Source organism: Halichoeres trimaculatus, unplaced genomic scaffold (genome assembly GCF_033239565.1).
Source record: "Halichoeres trimaculatus isolate MK-OKI-2021-1 unplaced genomic scaffold, fHalTri1.1 fHalTri1_scaffold_21, whole genome shotgun sequence".
NCBI classification, from domain to species: domain Eukaryota; kingdom Metazoa; phylum Chordata; class Actinopteri; order Labriformes; family Labridae; genus Halichoeres; species Halichoeres trimaculatus.
In genome coordinates, this window is record NW_027437199.1 from 9,316,803 (window position 1) to 9,343,087 (window position 26,285).

Below are 26,285 nucleotides of genomic sequence, written 5' to 3' on the forward strand. Positions count from 1 at the left end.
TTTAATTATTTGTTGCATACTACACACAACTATTAACGAATATTTGCTTTAAAGGATCATTCTTTGTATCTTTTTAACTTTTCATTTTTAAAAAACAACTTAAAACCATCTCCAGTTTTTATATGTCAATGGTTTTCCCTGTGATTACTTCACTTGGAAAAAACGGAAAGTATTTGGGTTTGTTCTGTTAAAAAATAAATCTTAACCCCTTGAAAAAAATAAAATCACTCAGCAACAATTACTTCTTAATGAAAAGGCATGTTGTAACCGAGCCTGTTGTTATATGTTTGTGAAGCCTTGACCTGCGAGTCAAACAGCCAGACTAGTTATTTCCGGGTTACTACTACTCTCCAAATAAAGCTCCAAATATCAAAACAGAATCTGCATTCCCTTCAAATGATGTCTTCTGCTGATTTGAAAAAAATAAATATACCTAACAACTACTTAGAAATGATCCGTCTCTTTAAATATTTAAGACAATCAGAGACAAGAAGAAAAAGCTAATTTGACATAAGAGAACAAAAATAATCCAGATCTATAAGACCTATAAACCTTACAGCTCTGCAGAAACATACTCAATAAATCTGCAGCTATGTACATAAGCAGTTACTTTCCATGAAACAAAAGTAAAGTATAAAATCTCTTACTGACCACACACAGCCCACCAGGGGCCAAAATTCCCTCCAAACTGGAGACCAAATAGCCATGTTATACTTGGCATGGCTCTACTCTCTCTCATGCTACAAATATTAGCATAAGATCTGGAGCAGTCCGCTCACTCCTACTTAGACCCTCTCACGGGGAGACTAACAGTTACAGCTAACTGGGGAAAAGGTAGTCCGGCTACCGCGCACAATTAGCACGATATGGTTTGCCAAAGCTGCTGCAGTTAGAAATGCTGGAATTTAGATACTCAGCTGCAGGAAAATTAAAAGCTTTATTTTAATTTTTGCTGCAATTACGGGCTATAGCCTTGATCACCATTTTATTGGGACTTAAGGGTCTGTACTATCAGTGTCTTTCAAATGAACTTCAGTGGATTCATCAGGTAAAAGTTTTCTCATTTTGGTGTTGTATTTGTTGGGGATCCCAAAATTTTGTGACCACATTTGTATCTTTTTGGGCTTCAACAAGAATCCAAACACGTCCTTCATGTTGGATGTAAAAAGATAGCTTGCAGTCCAGCTCAAGGCATAAAAAGAGGAAAACCAACCCCCAAAGGATTGATTTCGTTCCATTTTCAAGTATTTTCCAGGAGATAATACGAGTCAAACGAGTCCGTCTCATTGTCTTTGTTTGGATGGCTTCAGAAAGTCTGAACATGTCAAAAATACTACAAGTATTCATGTGCCGAAGACTTTGTTTTTTGTGATGATGCAATGGAGGGAGACTTGGGTGTCTTCATTTGAAAAGTGGTAAAAAAAATGATATTCCGTTTTGTTTCTTTAGGCTTCATCTCTTTCAATCTGTCCTCTCTGTGAAATTCAGCCATAAAATCCAAAAATGGCAACCTCGCATTCCAAATTTCTTCCCATGGTCTATTCTTGGAAAGTCTCTGAGTTCCTTCTTGAAGTTTGTTGTATGTAGAGTTGATTCGTAAACCAAACCATCAGTTCCTCTCAGAATTGGGATAAAGTCTGAACACTTTGTAAATCCACTCTGAGTAGAAAGCGACGTTCACAAAAAGTGCTGGCTGTGATGAGGCACATTTGGTCCTTTGGATGCTCACACCAACAATGACTTTGCGCTCGTGTTCCTGGCAAACAAGAGGACCACCGTTGTCTTTCTGGAAGAGAAGAGGAGAATCAACACATCAGAGAAACAGGAAGCTAACAAAGGCAGATAAAACACTGTGAAAAATCAAACTAAACCTGAATCCAAAAAACGGGTTTCAGAGCACGATGCTAGAGGCGATGTTACAAAAAAAATCTAATTGTTCTTATACTTAATATCCTTCATCCCAACAAATACCAGATACATTCAAATGCCTAAAGTGTGAGTTGACTAAAATGACAAAAAGCAGGCTGTGTTTCTTTGCCTTTTGATCTCTGATTTCAACTTAATCTGAAACATTTTGCTCGCTGAATTGTCTCCCATCCTTCAAATGCAATTAAAAAGGAAAACAGCAACAAGAACAAAAAGGTCAAGTTGCTGGTCGACTGTTCATTTATCCCAAAATTCAGGGCCAGATGTTTGTTCTGAGACAAAAAGACTGATATGTTGCCTTATTCAAAATTCTCTTACAAGCCAGATCCAATTAAGGTAACTGGACTTGGAGTTCTTAAAGAAGTTTCACATTCCTTCCAAAAGGCTGCTCCAGAGGATGGAAAATATAAGCCTTTTAGGGTCATCACCAAGGTTGTTATAGTTTTGATTTTTTGGTTTTAGATTGTTAACACCAAGAACAGATAAACATCCATCCTCATGGTTTTATCGTGCTCCTGCTTTCATGTTGCCTGGCTAGGGTTTAGCTTTTGTTTCAGGGGAAGGGGGCTAGGCCTTGATCAGGTAAACTAGTTTGGCCTCCCTTTGTGAGCTTTTCAATGGACTTTGAGATGTGTTCCGTATACTTCATCACCTTCCAGTGCAAGGCACCTGCTCCTGTCAGACACAAGATCATAAGTGTGGACGCGTCCTTGCCTGTGTGCAAGCATTGACTGGCGCAAAAATGATAAGTTTGTTAACTTTTTCTGTAAAGCCTTGTTCAGTTTATGGAAATGTTCTTTCACCTCTCGTTTTTTGTAATTTCATTTGTTTTCTGTTAACTATAACAATCTTGGTCATCAGTCTGCCAGTGAGTCACATGGGGGCATTAGTGGAGTCGTCTCATTGGCAGAAAACTATGCTTTGAGGAAGTGAAGAATCCTGAAAAGAGGTGAAGCATCTTCAAGAAATCTACCTTCAAAGACACCTTACATATATCTCTCTTTTTTTTTCTTACATCACATACGCCTTCTCCTCTCCTGCCACCGGCACATATTCGGCTGTCCCCAGCATCCCCCTTGATTTGTGAGCACATGTTGTTGTCAACCATAGGCATGGTGACAGAGTTTAGCGCCTCATTGTGTCCTGTGTCTGAAAAACAGAACCCATATATAAAGCATTACTAATGACAGTTACAGTTGTTTTTTTTTTTAAGTTAAAATAAGATTTCAATGCAGAATGGCATGGTATGTGGGTGAAAGAAGGCAGTACTTTTGGTTTCCCCCCATCCATACATGGTGCAGTTGGTGCCTTCAGGAATGTGACACTCTTTGACTGGGAGATGAATGGTGGAGGCACCTTCAGACACAGGGGCAGGACTGTAGAAATAAAAACGTCACACATGAAATGCCAAATAAAACTGGTATGTGCACAAATGAAACAAATCAGACTCATAACAGATTTGAAATGAAAGATGAGGGAATGGGTAAATAACAGTCAATAGCTGCAGGCTGAAGTTAAACCCAGCCTGAACACACAGTTTCTTTAAAAGTTATGACACAAGCAATGAATTAACAGTCAGTGGAGACATGTTGAGTAATGTGGACTTACTCTGCAAGCTTTAGCATAACCAAGTTGGAGCCTTCAGGGCCGCAGATCAGGCGGGAGATGTGAAGTCTAGGGTGATTTGATGATTCATTGAGGTGGTGAAGACCCACTTGCACACTGTATTCCCTTAGGTCTGGAACACTTGTAATGAAAAGTAGCAACATATGAGTTGCAAAATTGAAACAACCGGACACTGGTTAGGAAGAAGTAGAGATGTAGGGGGAAGGAATATGTTTCCTACATGGCAAGTAGGACCAAGTGAAAATGATTCCTTTGGGAATATCTTGGTTTTTACTGCTGGTATCAACTTAAAATGTGTCTTTAATTGAATCTGACAAGTTAATGGATGTGCAACTCTGTATCAACTCTAAATAAGGCAAGCAAAGTGAGAGAGAAAATGAGCTTTTCCCTTAGCAGCAGTGGTCTTGTTTTTGACACTCCTGAGAAAGTGCCAGGGTCAATGGTACAATTGTCCAAAATAAATTTCTAATTTAACTTTGCATTTCCTTGCACCTTCTGACAAGTTCTTCACAGCAAAGACTATGTTAGAAATCTACATTTAACACTAATATATGATTTATACCAATCATTTTTCAAAAACACTACAGGTGGAGACAAGACCTACAAATGTAGCAAAGAAGAGTGCAGAGTTTCAAAGCCCCACATGATTTTTTATGGGCTTAAAAATATCAGCTAAAAGCCGCTGATTCACTCCATATGCAACAAATACAGACTGAAGAGAGATATGGTCTTTTTCTTTAAAGCCACTTCAGATGTAGAGATAGTGTGCGTGTGTGTGTGTACAATTGGCTCTGACTTAGATAAGTACAGAAGCTAAACAGATCTGCAGACTGAGCTTTTCTGTTCCATATCTCAGGTCAGGGACCTGGGGAAGGGAGCTGTCTGTAAACAGGATATGTCCTACATCTTTAAACATTATTAAAAAGGGGGAGTGAGTAGAAAAGAGGCATTTTTGAAGGATAGAGTAATCGGAGGAGGAACATACAGTAAAAGAAGGATTTGGTTGACGTTGAGGCATTAAGACATCATTAATGCCTCCTTTAGGTATGAAAATTGAAATGTACATTTTTGACTGTTTGTCCATAATGACTCTTCCACTTCCTTATATGTGTCTTGTGCTGGAAGTTACACAAAACATCCACATGAGGGTGCCACTTTGCTTCTTTTTTTGCCATCCAACTTATATTCAGTTGCCTTCCAATCTCCGCCCAGTTAAGGTATAGAGTATGCTTCTCAGGCCTGTCAGCTTTGAACAGCTAGTTAAGGTATTGAATTTGTTTTCTTATCGTCTGCTACTTTGTCTTTTCTGGAAAACTATACTTAAGCCAATGCAGCTTTTACTTCCGCTGCTAATAAAACCACATTTGAATGGTACATTTTATTGGAAAAAGATCAAACACAGCTCAGTGAATCTGTAATGACAAACTTTGACCATGAGCTAAGCATACAGGTGCAGCTAATCAGGCTTTTATCAACCCCATCACAAAAACCAGTACAGAGCTAGTTAGGAGCATCCTTACTAAACTGGTTGCAACTAACTGAAGGTCGGTCAACAATGGACAAGACACTGGTCAAAGGTTGAACCAATCATACACTTTGTTTTCCCCCTGGAGTAATAGTTCCATACGCACAGGATTGTTATGAAACAGCAACTAATGAAAAGTGCAAATGCAGTTTCATTAACAGGGGATCACTGGCGTCCAGTGAGTAACCAATGTGCTGCACAAACCAAAACTCATGGCTGTTTACGTCCAACAGTTTTATATACAAAGAAAAACATAAATGCTGGAAGAGCACCTTGAATATTAGGATTAAAAAAACTCTGGCTGCCTTCATGTTTATAGTTTTTAACTGACTTTCTGTCACTGACGATTACTCAGAAGATATGTCCTCAAAATGTTGGTCCATTTTCCAAAGAATTTGTCTTGCTCCACTACTCCTGCCATGTCTAGTGATTCTGCAGCACTGGCTAATAAGCTTCCAGAAAACAAATAAAATAGAAAGAATAATCTGAAGCATAAATTACCAGGAGGTGAAGCACTGTTGGTCCGTCAAAACCCAGTTTTCTCTGATCAACGAGCCACCACACAAATGAACCTTCCTATGAAAAACAAAGCAACAATGACACAACTATAGTAGGCATAGAAAGCATAAATTTGTTGAACAAAAGCATGAAATGTATGTTCACAGAGGTAAAATAACCTACTCTCTTTGGATGCTTACAACCCAGCTGCCATCTGTTCCTCGCATTTGGTGTCCTCCGACGATCCTTGTGTTTATATGCACAAAACACGATATCTTGGGCCTACTAACAGCTAAACAAGGAGACAGTTTTTACTCTGCAAGTAAGACACATGTTAAATTTACATTTCAATGGGAAAATTTTTAAGACTTCAAAAGACAACCATAAAATATGATTTGTTTAGTCAAAGCTAAATGAAAAAGAGAGAGGAGCCAGATTAAAGATAAGAGTGGAAAGCAGATAAGTCACAGCCGTACTCACTTTGGTTTGCTTGAGGAGCCACTGTAGCTGATTTACCTGATAGAAGTAAAGAAAAGCGAAACTGTAAAATGAGACTCCACAGTAGGATGCAATAATTCAGACCGCTTGACACACGAGGCATTAAACCTCATCTAAAAGGAAACCTTTCTTCACTTCATAAAGACCTATCTCTCAATCAGAATCATCGTTTAAGGCTATAACAGTCAGCAACCGCAGCAAATAAATTTGCTCTAGACCTCAAAAACTTCACGGAAGACATGTTTTATATTATGGAAATTATTATGCAGCCATTTGAAAGCGGCTTTTTAATGCAGCCAGATTGAAACCAGCCAAAGAAAATGTTGGGTCCAGCCGCTTGTGGGTGTGCGTTTCTCGAATGGAAGGATGTCAGTAGAGATCTGCATCTGTTTGCTGTTTGAACGTTGGACGAAAGCATGGCAAACACATTACATAAGCCACCGGCCAAGCTGTTTAAAGAAAGACATTTCGGATGAAGTCTACTGAGGCTGCAAAACTTCATCACTTCTGTCGTTTCATTGTACTGCACCCAAAAACCATTATGGGTTCTCTGATCTATAAATGATCACCACTAATCGTCCCTGCCTGACCTTGAAGTATCTTTTTTTGGCACTTTTGCACATCGTAAATATAACTACACATCTTAAAACTTTATAGGGTCTATTGCACTCGACAAACACCTTGGTTTCTTTACAGAACTTGACGCTGTTTATTATTGTTTGTCCAGAGTGTTGAATTCTGTGGTTGCACTCCGCGTTTAGAAGCAAGCTTTCCACTTGCCACGTAATTAAGACCCGTTGTTGAAATGTTTCCATGGTGCCACTTTCAATCAACATCTGCATTTTGTAAACATCGGCAGGGTCTTTCCAGGTGTGATTACACCCAATCTACAGTCTGGAACTGTTTTCGCCTTAATCTTATAGCTCCCCTTTTTTTTTTTATTTGCTCTGGCATGTTTACGAGAGTATATTAGTATCAACAGCATCTGTGTTGGCAGCAATTAATGTTCTGCAAATGCTTTTAAGGAGCCTTGTGTTTTTGTTTTTGAATCAAACTGTCACCACCAGAATAAAATTCAAAGCATTAAAAGCGCAAAGCCTCTTTATTGCTTGTACAGGCAATATTTCACCCATTGCAGCCTGTTCATTCAGATATACCAACAATATATTTACTTTATCCCTCGTAACCTTCCTCCCTTTGGTGAGCAGCAAGTTCTGACTTCAAAGGCAACCATGTTTTTTCTGTTAGGGGACAACATTTCTTAACTTTTCTCAAAGACAATCTACTTTTAGGGAATAACTCGGTCAGAGATATACGAGTAAAGTGATTCTGGTCCCATGTCTGGGACGGGGGAAAATGAATCTTTTAACAGCAAACAAAACAAAGCAATTAGCAGCTGCTTGGCGATGCTTTGCTAACCATCTGGAAACTGAGAAAACCTCTACCCATAGTTTGTCATTATGATAATATGCTTGTTTTTCTTCTTGCAGAGGGTTATAAAAATACACTTTTACTCTTTCAACGTCTTTGCAAAAAAATTAAGCTAAGTAGTCACTGTTGCCACTTAGCTAACCAATTAGCAGGAAACCAAGTGGAACACCTTAATTAATGACAAAACATTAAGAATTTAATGAAATACACTCGTCTCAGTCTCAATGGGAGTTTAACATTAAGACTAATACAGCTAAACAAAAACACATCTTTAAGCAGCAGATTAGCACAGTTTAGCTAATCTGCTGATAGTATGCTAGCAAGAGTGCAATCCTTAGATTTGCATATTGGTAGTGCACTTGTTCCGAATTCTTGTTGCATTACACAAGTAGACCTTTGCCGCTCCAAAGTTATTGGTATCAGAAACTGCTTGGCATATTCAAGGTAAGCTATCTGGCTGACAGGAAACAGGGGAATTATGAATCTGCAAGGATTCAATGAGCAATTTCTTAGCATGTTTGTTGTTTCCTTAAAAAGAGGCTTCAAAGTAGGTTGAAACCACTCTTAAGGCTAAAGGATAGTAATTAAGCTAGCAGCAACTGGTTAGCAAATTTGGCAAATTTAGCTAACTAACTTCCTTGTAAATGGGAAACAGTTGGCTTTCCTAAAAAATTATATAAATATCTGCCTACCAGCATCAGCAGAGCTCCTTAGCATAGGCATACGTTTTTTTAGATAACAAGCTAATGTGCTAATGTAGTATTTCTTGAAATACAGTACTGACAAAGTACCCCCTTGCTGAACACAGGATCAGCCAGTTTGTACAGCCTACATTACACAGACATAAGAAGAGACAAGGTAATTTAATCAACTGACAGTGCTTTAGCTTGCAGTAGTCCCAGACCAAACGATTATTTGGATTGGTGTAACACCAGGGGCCATGTTTGTCCCGGTCTGGGTTCCGGCAGTAGTTCTTCTCTAGGCCAACATGGGATTCTGTAGAGTGAGAATCCCCACTGTAAAACACACAAATACACATTCTCATATTCCATTTATTATTGTGCCCACAGTGTTTTAGTGCTAAGACTCTGCCGCGGCTCATGAAGATTCATACACGCTCTCACACTCTACAAACACACAAGCATGTGCAAACATTGAGTCACACACACACACACACACACACACACACACAGATACAAGAAGTACATGCACACTGTATGAAGCTGTGTTAGTCTGACTCTGGGATTCCTATAGTGTAGAGAATCCACTTCATTTGGTACACAGAGCCCGTAGAAGGAAACAGAGCTCTGTGAGGAGTGCTCATGGGAGTATAAAAGTATGCACTCTAAGCATTCAGAAGGCCTCAGAGCAGCGGGAGCCACATCCTCTGCAGAAAGATTTGGCTCTGCTTTACATTTTTAGGAATTCACATCTAATTGTGTCCCCTTCTGTAACATTCCTTTTGGCTCTGAGGTAGTTAAATGTAATCTCAGATATCCAAAATACCACAAAAAATCAACTGCTTTGGCAAAGTTTGGACACACACATGGAAAAATGATGCTAAGCGATGGGTAACAATTTGTCAGGGGGTGAAGATAATTCCACTTCCCAGGAGAATGTTAAACAAGCTGTAGCTCTCAGCAGTTTTTCCTGGGATGACCCTTGGCCTTGAGCAGGGTAGACTCGCTGGCTGCAGTCTACGCAAGGGAGCTGATTGGCTTTGATCTACTTCCCTCAGAAAGCACTTCCTGGGGTCAGGGGTCGGCTCTGGAACATGTCCATCTGTCTGTGCCATTTTGGCTTTTAAAATTCCTGTAAATTAAGTAATTCCAACAGCCCGACTTACGCATGAAGCAACAGCCATGGGGTGGGCAACCTTTCCATCAGGTTGGGTCACTTAGAGTGCACCCCTGGGTTTCCTCTCGTCAGTTAGATGAATAATAATTGGGCCTGGTATTGACCCCTGTGGAACCCCTGATTTCCTCTCGTTGTTTGTTTTCACTTTGGCTTCATTCATTTGAAAGGGATTTTCACAGGGCAATGGGAGCTAAATTGTCAACAAACACTCATCAACTGAGCTGGAAAGAATGTCACTTAGTCTCTCTAGGAAAGACCTCTAATGTTTCTTTTTCACACATCACAAGCCCGTCTGGTTGGCATTTGATTGTGAAAAACAACAAGTTTCAATGCGTTCTTACCTGTTTATGTGATGTGACCACTCTGCACATGGAATCCCTGATCGGGTTATGGATAAAGTGCCCCGGTATGCCTCTCCATTGTCTTCATAACAGTCTGAAGAAGAACATGGTGAAGTCATAAAGAAGAAGTCCCAGGCATGCATGAAATATTGAATCAAGCAGTTTTTCAAATACTGTTATGCAGTCAGTAAGTGGGCACATAAAAAGAACTGTGCATGATTTGATTCGATGGTGGCTGCCTTTCTCATTGGAGCAAGTATAACAAAATTAAGCTCAAAATTTTAGTTTTCCTTGTGGTTTGGATCAATTTAGTGTTCAGGGCCTCCGTGTAACCGATGGTTCTCAAATTTAACAGAAAATGAAACCCTTACTATATCTGTTCTCGAACAGGCTTGGAAGCTTTGCTATAGTTACCAAGAGTCTGGCTGCACTTTGACATGTGTGGTCTTACAGAAAATGTAAAGCAGAATGTCATGGGAAATGATAGAGAGCACTTTAGAGAAAGTCTGGTGTTTTTGTTCTTTTTCATGAATTGGAATTCAGTGGGCAGTGTGCTGCCAAGAGGCTCGCTCCTGTGGGAGCAATACAGAACGTGTCTGCATAAATCCACTTTGCAAAAACATGACATGTCTTCAAGACTATTAGTGGTTCTTCTTTTCAATCATATTGCACAAGAAGCAGCATGGACATCAGATTGATGGACTAAAAATTTGCCACATGCTCATTTCATTAGCATGTTTTTTAAAGTTCATAGTCTAGAAGTTAAAACCATTTATTTTCTGAATTCTTTTTTTAGTAGAGCTACCTTTGCTTTGGTTTCCAGCCCTTGATCAGTAACATTCCCTAAAAAAACAAGCTACCGTATTTTGCAACATGATCAAAGACAGATCAAGTTTTATACCCCCAGAAATCCATATTCCAACCCAGGAAAGTTTCTCAGCTATGAAAATTGAATATTTGAATATATATTGAATATTTGGCTAGAGGTTCTGAATTTAGCATCCAAACACAAAGGGTGAATCTGGAACAGAGCATGAATTGTATCAAAAAAGCAACACAACCCTAAAACCGTACAAGTTTGAGTTTTTTGCCTATTTGATCAATTTGTCATGGTTTGTTCCGAAAAACTCTTTTAAATGTTTGGAAGAAATAGCACCATCAGCACCACTCACTACATCTGAGTTGCTAGCAACATGAGCTATGCAGAATGCCTTCTCAATACCTTAGAGACCTTACCATAATATAAGCGGTCACTCACTGTCCCCAGAGTGAACTACATCAACAACAACATGACTTGTAAATTTAGCCAGTCAGTTGGCCGTTCACTAAAATATGAGCTGGCTACATGAACACATTTATTTTAATGATTTACACACAACCACCAGCCATTTAGCTTAGCCTAGCATTAAAAGGGAAATGGGGAAGCAGTCACAATGAATACATCACACTAAAACCACTCAAAAGTATATGCTGGATTGATATTTCATGGTTACACTTCAAGGATTAGATAGCTACTAGACAATATTTTGGCCAGAGCCAAGCTAAAGTTTGAGTTTCTGCAAGCTGGTTATATGTTTACAAAAGACACATAAGAGTAGAATAAATTCACTGCCATGACAGGAAAGAATCCAGACTTCAAAAAAATTACAGTGAAACAGCATTTTACCTATTTTTTGTGTGGCGTCAGCATCACACCTGGGGATGTGGGTACAGTTGGCTTTCCTCTGGTTAGGGTCTGTAGTGAAGCACCATGGGTAAGCTGCACCATCAGGGTTACGGCAATAGTTCTCTCTAAGGTCCCTGTAACATGGACACATACTACAACTTAAATCATAGCGCTGATGAATTAATTCTCTTTATTGCAGTCGTAGGATTACCTAAGTCTTACTTTCATCCCTCGCCTTCTGGCACGACAACAATCAAATGCACAAAATGAACAAATCACTTCCCTGACACAGCAGATAGAAACCAATCCAAGCTGTCAGGGGCCATGAAAGAAGGATGACTCACTTGCATTTGAAGTTCTGAGGGAGAAACAAGTGGTTATGGGGAAACTGGGAGTCCCAGCGCTGACATGTCACCCCCTCTGGAGTCACATTCATCGTGCCGCGGTAATCTGTGCCCTTTCCCTGGACACAGGATGAAGTTACATTGACATCTGTGTCCTCACTTGAGTCAGAATCTTGCAAAGAAAAAAAAAAGAAATTGTATGTCTGAGTGTCATCATGAAGCTGAAATCACAGGACAAGCTGGCTGGAGAGAGTGAGATGTAGAAACCAAAGGCAGGGAGAAGGAGGGGAGGGAGGGAGATATTAATCCCTATAAGAATGTGTCATGTTTAACCTAGAGACAGATGATCAAAAACAGTAGCCCCCCCCCTTGTCTCTGCCCTGACAGAAAACTTTCTGTACATTCAAAACAGAGTGGTGCCCCACATTCTTGCACGCTGTTGCAGGGACACCCAAAACAAAACACCATGCAGTTATTCAACCTGCTGACGCCACAAAATGTCACAGGTTGTCATGAAAAAAAAAACTTTGAACCTGATTTTGTTTAGGAAAACCTCCATGCCACGTTTAAACATGTTTCTGGTGAATATATTTATCCCAGCTAAACCAAAGATATCACATCCAACCCAATCTGGCTGGGGCAACTCTATCCACCGGAAAACTATTCCAAACATCTTGAGAAGGAATTCTGCTTTTCAGCAGTGTGGGGATTGCAGAACATAGGGAGCGACTTCTCCCCTCCGGATTTCTGTCTCTGTTTCTTTAGCCTTTGACAAATGAGATGGGAGAAGATGGAGGAGGAAGGGGAATGTTTTGAAGCAGAAATGAGAAGGCGGATGGAAAAGAGGGATTCTTTGGCTTGATGTAATGCATGCCAGTGTCTGTGTGCACTGTGTTGTACAGGTCAGTGGTTTTTATCTTTCCGAGGGCAGGCATTGAGGGATGCACACATCTGGACAAATGCAGATCCTCCGCCCTCGTTGTAAATCACAACATGTACTCTTCACTACATGTGTGTGTTTGACAGAGACAAAGAGAGATGATCTGTGTGTTTGTGACTGTGCACGGGGGATATTTCATTACACTTTCAAAGAAAAAAACCAACACATCTATTGGGGAACTTTTGCTTTGAATCCATACTCAGACATTTTTGTTGCACTGGTGGACTTAAAGTTGGCTAAACAACTGCTCTGTGAAGTGCTGCAGTGATAAAATGACAATTATCTCTTATAAATACTTATTTACAGCAATGGATTTAATATTTTAATAATTCTTTTTTAATACTGACTTATCCTGACCATGCACATTTAACTTAAAAAAAGAACAGCAATATTTACAAAGTTTTTCTGTGGCTGGTTTGAAAAACAAAAAAAATCCCAGTCCGAGTCCACAAAAAGAAGTCTGGCATTTTAAACCAATAAATGGGTCACTGGTAGCGCTGGTTCTCCAGGAACAAGAGCAAGATGTTAAAACAAAAGCACACCGCCCTGAAAATAACACGGCCAAGCAGCCTGTGTTGATATTCATGGCAGCAGATGTAAATCAAATGTACCAAACTTTTTTTCTTCTCAACAGCAGATTTATTTGTTTTGGCGGTGAGAGTTTCTTTCGGCACTATCTTATAAAAGTTGGTCACAAAACAAAGAAAATCAACTTCAGGTGTCTCAGTTAGTCGTGGTTGCTTCTGGGGTTTTTTTTTTCAAGAGTGTTGAAGTGCAATGGGGTTAATCCATTCAGAGGTGGTGCTTGAATCATACCAGGAGTTTGAAGGTAAGATATACAACAGCCGGATATAACATTACCAACTGAGCAGAGGCGAATGCACGTCATTCAATCTGTTGTGCTCATCAGAGAGGCTGTGATTCGTGGCACTAAATCCACATTTGCACTCGGAGTGTATGTACGTTGTTACGTATACAATGTAAGAATGCACATGGGGATGTCAGTGAATTCCAAGTCTACTGACAGTTCAGGTCAGGTGAAAGTTAGTGCCAGCAATGTGGGCTATACCTGTAAGAAAACTCTGTCACAACCTGCCTGTTATTTCAATTGGGTTTAATCATTGACAGGGTCGTCCCCCCCAAGCATGAAATTCATTCAGCAGAGGAAGGGATGTAAAAACCAGTGGAGGGCTTGATCCCCACCATCCCCTACAAGGAACTGCACTCTGGTTCTAAGTCAGTGGTTCTCAAAGTGGGGGGTCCCAAAATGCCTTCCAAAAATCAAAAACAATTTCTAACTAAATATTTAATTTATCATCTTAAATTTTGAAAGAAGGATGAGGGTTCTGTTATATTCTTTATTTGTTTTTGTCTGTTTTTAGATTGGCCTGTTAGTGTAGCATGGGGTGACTAGTCTCTTGTCGTGGTATTTTGAATGTCACAGAATGAAAAAGGGGTTTCTAAACCCCTGGTCTAAGTAACACCTTGCTGTTAGCAAACTGACGGTGCATCATGCTTTGGGGTTGTAAGTCCATTTGCAAAATGTAGAACACTTAGGCTGATGAAAAAAAAAATCGGAAACATTGTCAGAAAATGTCACTCAACAACAAAAAATATTGTCAAATTCAGTGATGGCCACCATGAATGAAAAAATGAATGAAGTTTGATTTAAAAAAAAAAAGAATTCACAGAGCAACTCATTAATTTTCTTACATAAAAACTTTGGTTTCTCACCTTTTATCGTCTCTGGTGTGAAACTACCGTTACATAGTCAAAAACAGCTTGATTTCTGAAAAAACCACCACAAAATGTCAGTTCTCCTCTGTAGTGTACTCTACAGTGAGTAATGGGCTATTTCAGACACAGCTTCAGTGTTTTGACGATGGTTGGTGGCGGAATGTTGTCAGTCTTCAAGGCCTGACATAGGTTTTCAATTTGATTGAGATCTTGTGACTGAGAGGACCAAAACATATGATTCACATCATTTCCCAGATCATCAAACCACTCAGCCACTCTTTGTGCATGGTATGGCAGCATCTGCATTCATGATGTTTCTCCTTTCTATTGTCCCTTTAATTCATCACTTGTATGTATATACATAATCTTCTTTATAGCACTGAAATAGCTATCTTAATCTCCATATAGTGGCCTCCATTGTAACTCTTCCTTCCTAGTCATCTGTCAGTGGTCTCTGTAAAACACTTCAGGCTCTCAAGTCTGATGCCCTCCCCTTTATAAACAACCTATTTATTCTTCCTTGTTGAGGTAGAGGGATTTGAAGCTGAACACCACATGAAACACTCAGCCGAGTAAACAAGAGATTTATGCGACTCTGCAGGGGAGAAAAGGGGCTTTTTCACTCATCTCACTGCAACTAACCCCAAACCACCAAAGTCCTAAATGTAACATACCCCTTGAGCCCCCAAACCACCAGCTGGTAGTACCCAACCACAGTCTTTTCAGAAAACAAGCTCAGGATCTAAAGTTCTAAATCTTTTAAATCTTTGTATCTATGTGATACTTAATGGTTTAAGGCTTGCAACAGCACTAAATGTTGAAAAAAATAGAAACAGAGTCATTAATCTAAGTAAACATTAATTTGCTCTCCTATAGATTTGTTAAAGATCTGCCAAGCCCCAGATGTGAACATCAACAAATAGCCTCTTACCAGTACCACACACAGTGATGTTGCAATACTCCCATGGTGTTTTGGGATCCATTGTAAAGCACCAGGGACGAAGACGATTATCCGGGTTACGACAGTAGTTGTCCTTTAAATCTTTGTCCCGATACCTGGGAGAGAAAGCAGAGGGGACAGAGGGTGGAAAGAAAATAAGAGGGAGGGAAATAAGTCATAATAACCAGTGAGGTCTGTGTCCCATGAGTATTAGCGTCATTTCTTTAAGCATCTGTCATGGGTGTGTTCAGCACTGTCTGTGAGAAAGGATATGATACGACAGGATTATGTGCTTTGCAGCTTACTTTTTGGGCTGGAAGTTGTGTTTGTGAGGCCGTGTGGAGTCCCATCGCTGGCACTCTTTGCCACTCTCTGTATGGTCCATTTTACCCTGGTAATTTTCTCCGTTACATGTCATACAGACTTCTGCCAGAAAAGGGAACAAGTCATTAGAGCTTCTTGATTTATGAAGACAAACAGAACCTGATACTCTGACAGCCTTCCTTATAACGTTGAATAAAAACATCATTTGATTGTTGTGTTCGTTGGAACAGGACCATCTTTTTAAGAGCCCCTTGTTTGACTTAAAGAAGTCTAGTCTGAGATAAGTGTGATTTACAGCACCCAGACTAAAGAACAAAGGGGTTTGGATTGGGATACTGGGTATCATCTCACAAACTTGAAATTTTCTCCCAGTTTTTCTTTTGATCCCTTTTCTCCGCCCTAACAAAAATGTCTAGTAGAGTGAGGTAGAGCATACTGCGTTATAACGTAGTGTGCTCAGATCCAAAGAGGTGTCTCACACTTGCGCTCTCCCCTTTCCTCTTTCTAACACTACGCTGCATATCCCTCCCGTTGTTTTCACTTACCCCTTTTCTGCCCTACCTGATAAAATTGTACGAGTAGGGCTAACCCAAACTGGTGTCTCACTTTTGTTCTTCCTCCCCTGTCCTCATTTACAAAGTCTATCTTCAAACTTCTCACTTCTGGTCCTTAATGAAACTGGAGTGGTGGAAGGTAGAGCATGCAGCTCAACCAAGTAGAGTAAGCTTAAGACCAAACAGGTAAATTGCCTTTGCTCTGCCTTCTCTGCTATATGTAAATCTACTTACTTTTCTACCTATTCTCCCTTTCTTCTCTCCACTCCTACCACAAAAAATTGTTGGAATAGGGAAAGGTAGAGCATACAGTCTTATCAGCTGGCGGGAGCTCAAACTCTAAATGTTGCCTCACTTGTGCTCTTCCTTCCCCATTCTCATTTACAACTTGTCATGCAAAACTTCTTTTCCTTACGTTTCCCCAACTCCTCCTCACTAAAACTGTGAGAGTGGTGGGAGAGTGGTGGGAGGTAGAGCACACAGCCTTAGCTGGCAGAGTAAGCTTTTGCCCAAATAGGTCTTGATATTGCTCAACCTTCCTTGCACTATGTTTCTCTTTATACTTTTGTACCTGGTTCCTTATCTCCACTCCTACCACAGAAATTTGGGGAGTTGGGAAAGGTAGAGCGTACAGCGTACCCTGGTGGGCCCAAGCAGTCTTGTCTTAGCTCTGCCTTCTCTTTCCTCTTTCTAATATGTCTTGCGTAGTCAGCAGAGGTAGAGCATGTAGCCCACCTAGGTTCGCAATCGGGGAATGGGAGCCATTTAAGGCCAATCCGTTATGGGGGGCTTGTATTAGGTATGAAAGGCTAATAAAAATGTGCAACCAGAGTTTTTTTTGTAAGAAAACATCCAGAGATGTAGCTTCTGTCTGACCTGTGAGAGTCTTACCCTCTGAGCACTTGGGAATGCCACACTCCTCAGCCCGTACATTAGGGTTAGTGGTGTAGCACCACGGACCACCAAGATCGTTGTTAGGATTCCGACAGAAGTTCTCCCTCAGGTCTTGTGTTGGGTACCTATCAGGATAAAACCTACAGGGGAGTAGACACACATTATTGAAAGTGTTAACTGATACTGTAAGCTGTTTAAATAAATTTGAGGGAGTACTTGCACACTTGGCTGCCCCACTGGTGTATACAGTGCTGTACCTGCATGCCTGCCTGCTAGTGCTCTCAGTAACAAGCCAAACAAATTCAAAGGGCATTTATATTCAGATGTAAGCTCCATTCTGAGAAAATGTTACATGAGTAAGTCACATTTGAAATCCCAGAATGAACATTCAAGGAAACCTCATGCAAAGTATGTCATTGATACACTTCTACTCTCAAGGTTTGCACCTTTTGCATGATCGCCTTACTGATTCCTACCATACCCCTGCTCCCTCATGTGTGAAACAGCCAGACTCTGTCACAGCACAGTAACCACCAACAGCACAGAACAATGCTCCAAACCACTGGGAGCAACCCAAGCAGGTCTTTTTCTGGCATCCTTCAAACACTTTTAAATCCAATCCCTCTCTGTCGAGCAACTTCAGAGCTGTAAGAAAAAGAACCTGGCTAGTACAAACATATGGGATGTAACAATGGGGGGCATCATGGGAGCCCCGTACTAAATGGACAGTGTGTGAAATTCATCCTCTGCTGGGGAAGGATGATGAAAAGCTGGCATGTCATCACCCCTGTGATCCATGCTGACCACATTCCACCTCCCACCCAAGGAGACAGAGATAGAAGACAGAAAGGAAGGTAGTGAGCATGAAAGGACAGAAGACGGCTTAAGAAAATACAAAGTTAAGAGTGTACTGTTAAATTGGTTTCATTGAGATGAGGAAATAAATACACAAAAGGAACCAGAGTCCACCCTCCCTCCCACAGCTTGTCTGAACACTCTTCCTCAGTCAATGACTCTTTACCTGAGGGAGTCTGCTCTGCTCTCCCCTCTGTGCCCCCGGGCTTACCCTCGCTTGTACACTAATGCACATCATCACTCATCCCAAAGTAGAAAACATCTCAGGCGCCAAACTTAGCAGAAAAGAAGAAACGAAAGGGAAGCTACATATCAAAGTCCCACCTTTGGAAAAATGTGACTGGGATAAGACAAACTGTGACAAAACAAAAAAAGACACTAATTCCTTTGCGATAAAGCGCCAAAGTGCACATCTGTTGAATGTAACTCACGAGCCCAGAATACCAAACTTCTATCATAGTACAGTATCTTTAATTTATAAATGGAATTACGAGGTTTTTCACATATAAAAAAGGTTGCATCTGGTCAGAGTCCGTAAAAAAACTCCACAGCATGGGAGCAAGTTAGCAATAATAATGTTGCACTAACAGATGTTGGCCAGTTATTCATCTCCTTGCCAAAGTCTGTTCCCATCGGAGCACAGGCAGACACTGTGCACACATGCTTCGCTCCCTGGGTCGGTGAAAAAACACACTGGCCAGATTTTGGATATCACTACAGTTGAAACCTCGAAGCTGAAGTAACTGCTGTAAAATGTCAAGTAACGTGCACCTGGAGATTACGGAACAAACGCGGTCATGCATCACTGCGGCGCATCCAAACGAAAAATTATTAGCAGATTAAAGCAAGCACGCAGGCGATTAATGAGTCTTAAGACATAATGATTTTTGGAGGCAGGATGTTAAAGTGAAAGCAATTATAAACTTCTGCATGTGTGTTTGTTTGCTGGATTGCCAAAAAGGATGTTGAAAGCTTCTTTTGCAGCTAGCCAAATATTAGGCTGAAGCTAGGAAGTGGTTAGCTCAGCTTAGCTCAGAGAAAAGATGGGAATGGTAACAAAACACCAACATGCTTTACCAAATTAAAACTTAATGATAACAAGAAACCACCTGGTAATGCTAAGCTATCCTTGCTAGCTACCAAGGCAGCCTACTGTACAGGGACATGAAAGGTGTGCAATTTTTCAACTGTCTCTTTGAATGAATCAACTGTACCTTCCTAAATGTGTAGATTATAAACAATGGTCCCTAAGGGAGTTGTTATTACTCATATAATCAGATATGTTCCATTCCACTCCACTCACCACGCTCGGCTGGGCACCAGTCCACAGCTCTTTTCACCGTGGTTCAAATGCTAAATATAGACAACAGGTGGAAGTCCCATTCCTGGAAGGGAACCTCCTGAGAAATCACCCCTGCCCCATGGCGATCAGTCAAGCATGAAAATAATAGTTACCTGAAACTCAAATAGTGCGTGCTTCATTACGGCGGTAATTCTCACACAGCGGGACGGTCCCATGTTAGGTAACCTCACAGTGGCACTAAATCTCCCTTAAGCAAAGCTCCCTCTGACTCTTTGAAGGTTAAAAGTTGCTGACAAGCTCGGGCAATGTGGAACTCGGACTGTGTGTCAAATAAACAATGATGGAGCATTGTGTGGCGCTGCTTCCTTGAGGAGAAGAAGAGGAACAGGAGGAGAGGAGACAAGGGGGGGAAAGACCAACACTGCAGAGTGATTTAATCGAGGGGGATTGGTGGAATTTTTTATCAGTACTTTTTTAGCTCAGCTGGAAAACAGACAGTAAATGACTTCAGTCTATAAATTTTTGCGCTTCCTTTGTTTAATTCTTCCTCCTTCCTGACTACTTTTCTCTCTGCACTTCTTCAAACTTTTATAACTCTGTCTCTCAAACCCTCCCCAGTGCAGCAGTTAAAATGTCTTGTGACTAATGAGCCTCGCTAATGAGCCCCTGGCACTGAACCCATCATTACAAAATTCACTGATCTCTCCCAGCGTGGAGCCTCAAATGAGAAAAAAAAATCCTTGGGATACACCTGATGGCCTGCAGTGCAGCAGAAAAAAACTCTCAGTGGAGAGGACATCCCTGCCTGTGTTGAAAGAAATCTGACTTAACTCTGGCTAAACATTCACTCGCCTCCCAGCCTCCACCGTCCCTTAACCCCTGAGGTGCAGCAGGATGATGTGAACATCAATAAATCAGCTGCTGAGGTCTGTTCAATATCAGACACAGAGACGAAGCGAAGGAGCATCCAGAAGGTGGTGCGGAACAAAGATTAGTGAAGCAAGCTTTGAAGGCTGTTGGTTCAAATCTACGGGATGAATAAAACCTTCCACTCCCCGTGTCACGCAAACAAGCCACAGCTGACTTGGAAATCCACTCCCTGTGTAACAAAAAGGAAGACTTACGTGTGCTCGTTGATGTTGTTATCTGACCAAGCTTGGCAAGTGATGTTAGACTTGGTCCATGACCTCCTGCCTCTGTAGTTGTCCTTGGTGCCAATGACACACTCCCTTATATAATCTAAGAAGAAGCAGAGGTATAGAAAGCAATTGAAAACATCCATTTGTGATTTTTGATACAAGATGTCCCTGTGAACTCTGTGTGTGCCAATTTCTTCAGCAGTAAGTCAATTAAACACTGACCTTGACCACCTGGAGTATATTTTCCCATCTATGGTCAATAAGTCGTTTTAACAGCGACCGTTTTATTATGTTCGGCTTGTGTGTTATTCCCAAAACAGTCAACTCCCTGAAGTTCATTAAATGTCACCAGGGGGAGTTTCCGTAAATTTTGCAGTAAACTCTAAAGTGCTAGATTCCACAGCCTGCAGTGGAGGAAAACTGTTGCGCTCAGTCTGTAAACAATGAGTTTTTTTTTGTTTACACTCCACTTAAAGCCTGCTACATGTTTATGCACGCGCCTCTTCTCACTGGCGTGATGAAACAGCAGGGGGTGAGGGAGACTGGCTGCCTTTTATTGTGTCAACAGAAACCTGAGGACCTTAAAAACCTCCAGAGCCCGATGCAGGAAGCACAACCTGTGATCCCCAAGAAAACAAGTCGCCCGCCCTGCACCTGAATCCTCTCCACATAAACAGGGGTTCAAAAAGTCAGCCTAAAAATAGACGTATTTACCTTTTTTTTCGTACAGAGTAAAGTTGGCATTCGCCTGCTTCTGAGCGCCGTGGGTGAAACGGTCAAAGGGAAGCAAGTGGCATTTCCTGTTGTGCCGATGAAAGTTGAAAGCCCTGTGGAGACACACGGGAAGTTGTTGAGAGATGACCAAATGATAAACACCCAAAAAATATGTAAATACTTCATCTATCCAGGAAAAGAAAGAGAGTTGAGAAAACACGGCTCTGAGAAACGCTCCAGGGAAACAGAAAGCGAGGGTTTCTCACCTGCAGCTGAAGTTTTTCTTGACCTTCTTGCATTTTCGGGCGCAGTGTTCCTGTGATCGGCTGTTTCGTACCATCGTCCGCTGAGGACAGTCCGTACAAACCAGCATGTGATGCTCCGTCTTTTCATATTTCTGTAATGACTGATGAGTCCTTCTGCAAAAACCTGCAGGAACATGAAGGCACAATGTATAAATTTTCAATTTAAGTACAATTTTAAGAAGCACTGCTTTCGATAAGAAGTTTTAGTTGTTTACTAAAGACCGTATTAGATCTTCTGCAACTATTTATGAGAAATGTTACTGCCTGAGTCCTCACTCTCACATAGGACAGTTTCGAGTTATCTTTTGAGTGACACTCTTTTAACAAAACCACATAACGGGCGGTGTCTTGGACAGGTACTTGGATTTAAACCATTTCGTGTCAGAAATCAGGATTCAGTTCGTCTTGAACCTCTAGGTCCTGACTATACTCAAGCTGTCAGCTGCCAAGAAGATGCAAAAACAGATACAGTAAAGTTAAAACAGGGATTTCTTTTCTTTCTCTATTCTGTCAAAGCATCAAACATTACTCAAACGCTGCTAAGACATCGCCAAACATTTCACTGCAGCTGTCAAGGTGCTTCAGGTAAAGAAGAACTTGTCAAAGCGTTCAGAGTGCTCCTCAGAGTTTTCACCTGGTGGTTTGAATATTAAAACAGCAGGAGGTACGAAAAGCGGTTTTAGAGTTTTGGCACGGCTTAAGTACTGTGAAGATTAATTTATTCTACTGTCATATATTCTATTGGGTGGCCAGCAGTGAATGAAGTCATCTTTATACTTCATCAAACCTTTTTCATGTTGATGTGTGAGCATCGACAGTGCTAAATCACTCTCATGCATCTCTGAAACCTGAAGCCTGCTCAGTAAAATGCTTTTACAGAGAAGCACTGCACTGTTCAAGGTTTTCACTTTGTTTCAAGTTAGAATTGTTATACTGAATGTTAAATTCTGCTTCTGGATTGATTTGGAACTATTGAAAACACAAGAAGATAAAAAACAAACTGATAAGCGATAGTTAAGTCACTTCGCTAGCTGTAGACAATGGTTAGCTTTAGCAAACTATTGGCAACAGGAGCTTTTGCAAGCTATTGCCTTTTTGTTCTATTTTACTTGGTTCTTCTTATGTACCCTTTTTAACATCCGGTCATGGACTCCAGATGGAAACAAGCGTTTTGGCTAACTCCATTTTGACCAGTTCTTTGCCAAGTGTTAGTTAGCTAACGACCGTCATGGCCTCAATTCGGCTCCTCTTCTATCTCAACATAGAACATTGGAACTGTCAAAGAAGTTAGTGAAAAGTTGGTTGAGTGCTAATCAAAATGAGCCAGATTCTGTAGAGTTAGATGACTGGATAGCCTGGAATATGCTGGCATGATGTCACGATTGATTTTAAGTATCCTAACTTGAGCATGTGGCAAGAGGGAACTGTCTGTTGTGATGTGGTGAATTGTAAGAGCATTATGTGAGCTGTGAAAGCTGATTTTAAGCTAGCTCACATTTTCTTGCAAGATAAAAATGGTTCCATGTATTATTTTTTTTAAACAAAGTTAGCAGAGAAGCTGTTGAGTGTTATGAAACTGTAGCTAAACAGATAGCTTAACAGTATTTCTATCATGAACGCAGCTCAATACGTCTTCTGATTTTCTACTTTTAGCTTCAGATTAGCTGGATGTGGTGAAATGATTACACTGGCTAACAGCTACATCAGCTCAATTTGTATACCTGTATCTTGCTGACGTGGCACACTAACAAAGTTTAGCTTCCTAAGGTAAGTATGTCCTCAAATGTCTGGCATGTACAATGAGAACATTTTGTTAGCTTGTACTTCGGCTGTGCTGGCTGACCCCGAGCTGCAGACTTGTTCAAGTGTCAGAAAACAAGTATGAAGTGTGTCAAGGATCAAAGCTTCGCTTGAATGTTGCCTGACAAATGAAGAGTGGATGCTGAGCCGCGAAGACAGCCAAGAAAACAGAATGATGTCCATCCAACAGGCTGCTGCGCTCCAGTGCCTCCATTGGACATTTGCTGCCCATGAAAGTGTATCTCATGTTTCAGCGCTTTCAAGAAGAGCCAAACAACAGCTTTTGACAACATCTTTAACTACTCTGTGGCATTTATGCTAGTTATATCTCATAGAAGATAATCAAATCTGTGATACCCACATGTTGTTTCTGCAACTTGTACTCATGACTCTTCGCAGTCCTGTTATTTGTACTCAGACTCCTGCTGTGTAACTGCAGTGACAGCGATCGTGTTCTAATAATCAAGGCTACGAGGGCCACATTTATCTTATAATGTAACAAATGTAAGAAAGAAGAGGGTGCTTTATGTCACTAATCTTGTAGATTGATTCAGGATTAAAGCACGTCTTGGCTTTCGACATGAACAAAACAGCCCAGGTTTGAATGTTGGGTGAATTTTAAGGAACTGATCATTTAAAAGCATTTGTTGAGAAAGTTTTTTGAAACAAAAATATGTCATTTGTTTTTACCTTTTTGAATAAAATTCAATCTGTTCTGATTGATACCGTAAAATCAGCTCTGAGGTCTACAAAAACATCTTAAAGCACAGTATGAGCTAGGTTACAACAGTTTTTTCCTTTATAATTAGGGGCAAGTGCGTTATAAATCACACAGGGAAATCTTATGCTACTGAGTTACAGCTCCATGCTCCTGTGCCAAGATCCGACACAGGACTTTGTGTGTGTACTTAGGATATTATAAACTTTGTAGCGTTTAGAGGGTCCTTGTGGCCGAAAATGGTTTTTCGAGGAGAACGTGTTATTAATGTTTGGGCTCCCTTGGATCACATCTGGCACTCATCATGGTGTTGTTCCAGCCCTGATGTCTGGCCAGGCTGCTCAATTAGATTTCACTTAAGTCTCTTCCTCTTCTTGACGTCCGACTCCTGCTATCTCCAGATCCCGAGCATTTCGCTGAAGTTGGAGATTATAATAAAATGTGCTCGATGGGCAGGTTTAAGAGAGAGGGGATTTAATGGGAAGAGACAGGAATAGCTTACAGGGAACAGGTTTGAGACCTCTGGTTTGGCTTGAAAAATGTAGAGAGGTAAGGTGACTGACCGAAACTCTCACCTTCCTCTAAAACTCCTACATAGGTGCCCTTGAGCAGCGGACTTCAGCGCCAGCTTCTTTAGTGTTTAAGTCCAGGTGACCTTAGCGTAAATGCAACAATACTGCATTTAAATACATTTGAAGGCAGTGTTTTGAAAGAGGTAGTGTAAAGGTGTGACTGTCTGGGAATTAAGCACACATACATCTGCTTCAGAGTCAGACTCCACCAGATGTTACCCCAAACTCTGTTACCCCTCTCCCCCCTGACACAGACACACGCTCCCTTTTCTATCTCTCTACCGGGACACAAGCGCATTTTACTTTCCCCGACTCCAGGGCGGGTCAAAGGTCAGGGTCGGCACCCCTGGAGGTGGTAACTACAGATCCAGTGCTTTACTCCGTGACATGTCAGCGGGGCGGATGTGAACTGGCACACTCTGCAAGCACCAAATAATCCACGCTTCAAACAAGGCGCATTGCTCGTTTCGGGTGCGTGTAAACGCACAGTGGTTGTTGAAGCGTTTATGCGCTGCAATGTTACAAGCAGACATGCGCTGCCTCCAGAAAACAGCCCTGCAGATGCAGTGGTCTCTGGGGTTCCTATCACCATGACCTATAAACGGTTTAATGACAAAGCAGTAACATCAGCAGATGCACTTCAAAACGTGCGCTTTGGCACGAGTTTCGACCTTTACGCAGCTGGAGACGGAGTAATCTGGACCATGAATTAAATGTACTCCACAAAGCATTTTATGTTGTTGGGATCTGTTTGTTTTTTGCAGCTGTAATGAAGTGAATGCTACAAATATTTGTTGACAGACTCACTTTAAAAAAATAGCCTCAAGTATGTTCTTTCGCTAACCTCAATTAGTGTATTTACGTGATGAGACAGAGCCAAATCTGCGGCACAAGATGGGACTTGTAGTCGAATTCATTCAATGCTCATCTGCGTCATGTATGTACAATCATTGACGAATATTTAAACAACAAAGCTTATTTTCTAAAAATACTTGAAACAAGCCTCAACTGATAAACTTAATACAAAATTGGTGCGTATTATTATTTCCCCTAATTTCCAAACTTGTTTTATTGTCTGTTCTTTCTGCAGGACACGTTTGAATTTAATTTAAAATGATAAATGATGTTAACAAGTTGGCTTTTTAAAAAGCTGATTTTCATGATTAAAATCTAAGTTTTCGTGTCTTACCTGTGTCCATTAAAGTCACCACTACACACACCAAAGCTTGGTAAATCCATACGTTAGTCCTCATGGTTTTTGAGCAGAATACAATCCGGATGAAGTAAATCAGACTTGGTGCTTGTATGAAGTTCAGAGTGTCTGTAGAGCAGCAGAAGACTCCCTCACTCAGATGCCACTTTGCCAGCAAACCACACGTCCTCGGTTCAACCCCCCGCACTTAACTTGAGTTTGTGCTCCTCTCTATCAGCGTCTCTCACCTCAGCAGCGTCAAGCGCTCTCCGTTAAATACTACAACTTCCTGGAGTGAGTTTCAAAATAAAGCCGGAGGTGACTAATTAAAATAGTATAATTTAAAAATCAAAGTCTGGTGATTCTTTGTAGTTTTTCTGTTGTCAGCAAATTAAAAGCAAAAGTGAATTCATCACACCCAGTTTCTTTGTGATATAGAAGGAGTCACGCAAAAAGATCAAAGCAGCAGCACATTTTCTCAACAACTGACTCACAGTAATAAAACACTCAGAGCTTAGCCATTACATTTAATCTGTTTTTCTGAGATAGCAAGTTTATTCAGTTGGTATTTGAAGTCTCCCTTAAT

At 40.9% G+C, this 26,285-nt stretch overlaps 1 protein-coding gene across 1 annotated transcript; it reads right to left on the reverse strand.

The window, feature by feature from the left end:
* Positions 1-765: 765 nt before the first annotated feature.
* Positions 766-25,841, reverse strand: hgfa (hepatocyte growth factor a). The gene is made up of 18 exons (XM_074698436.1): positions 25,697-25,841; positions 21,379-21,541; positions 21,113-21,225; positions 20,384-20,498; positions 17,099-17,241; positions 15,635-15,755; positions 15,321-15,445; positions 11,713-11,884; positions 11,369-11,502; positions 9,703-9,796; positions 8,381-8,520; positions 6,056-6,091; positions 5,759-5,867; positions 5,579-5,653; positions 3,535-3,672; positions 3,196-3,302; positions 2,942-3,075; positions 766-1,786 (listed from the first exon to the last, which is right to left on the reverse strand). The coding sequence occupies exons 1-18, from the start codon at positions 25,758-25,760 to the stop codon at positions 1,610-1,612; spliced, it is 2,160 nt and encodes a 719-aa protein (XP_074554537.1). The 5' UTR covers positions 25,761-25,841; the 3' UTR covers positions 766-1,609.
* Between the last annotated feature and the right edge of the window lie 444 nt (positions 25,842-26,285).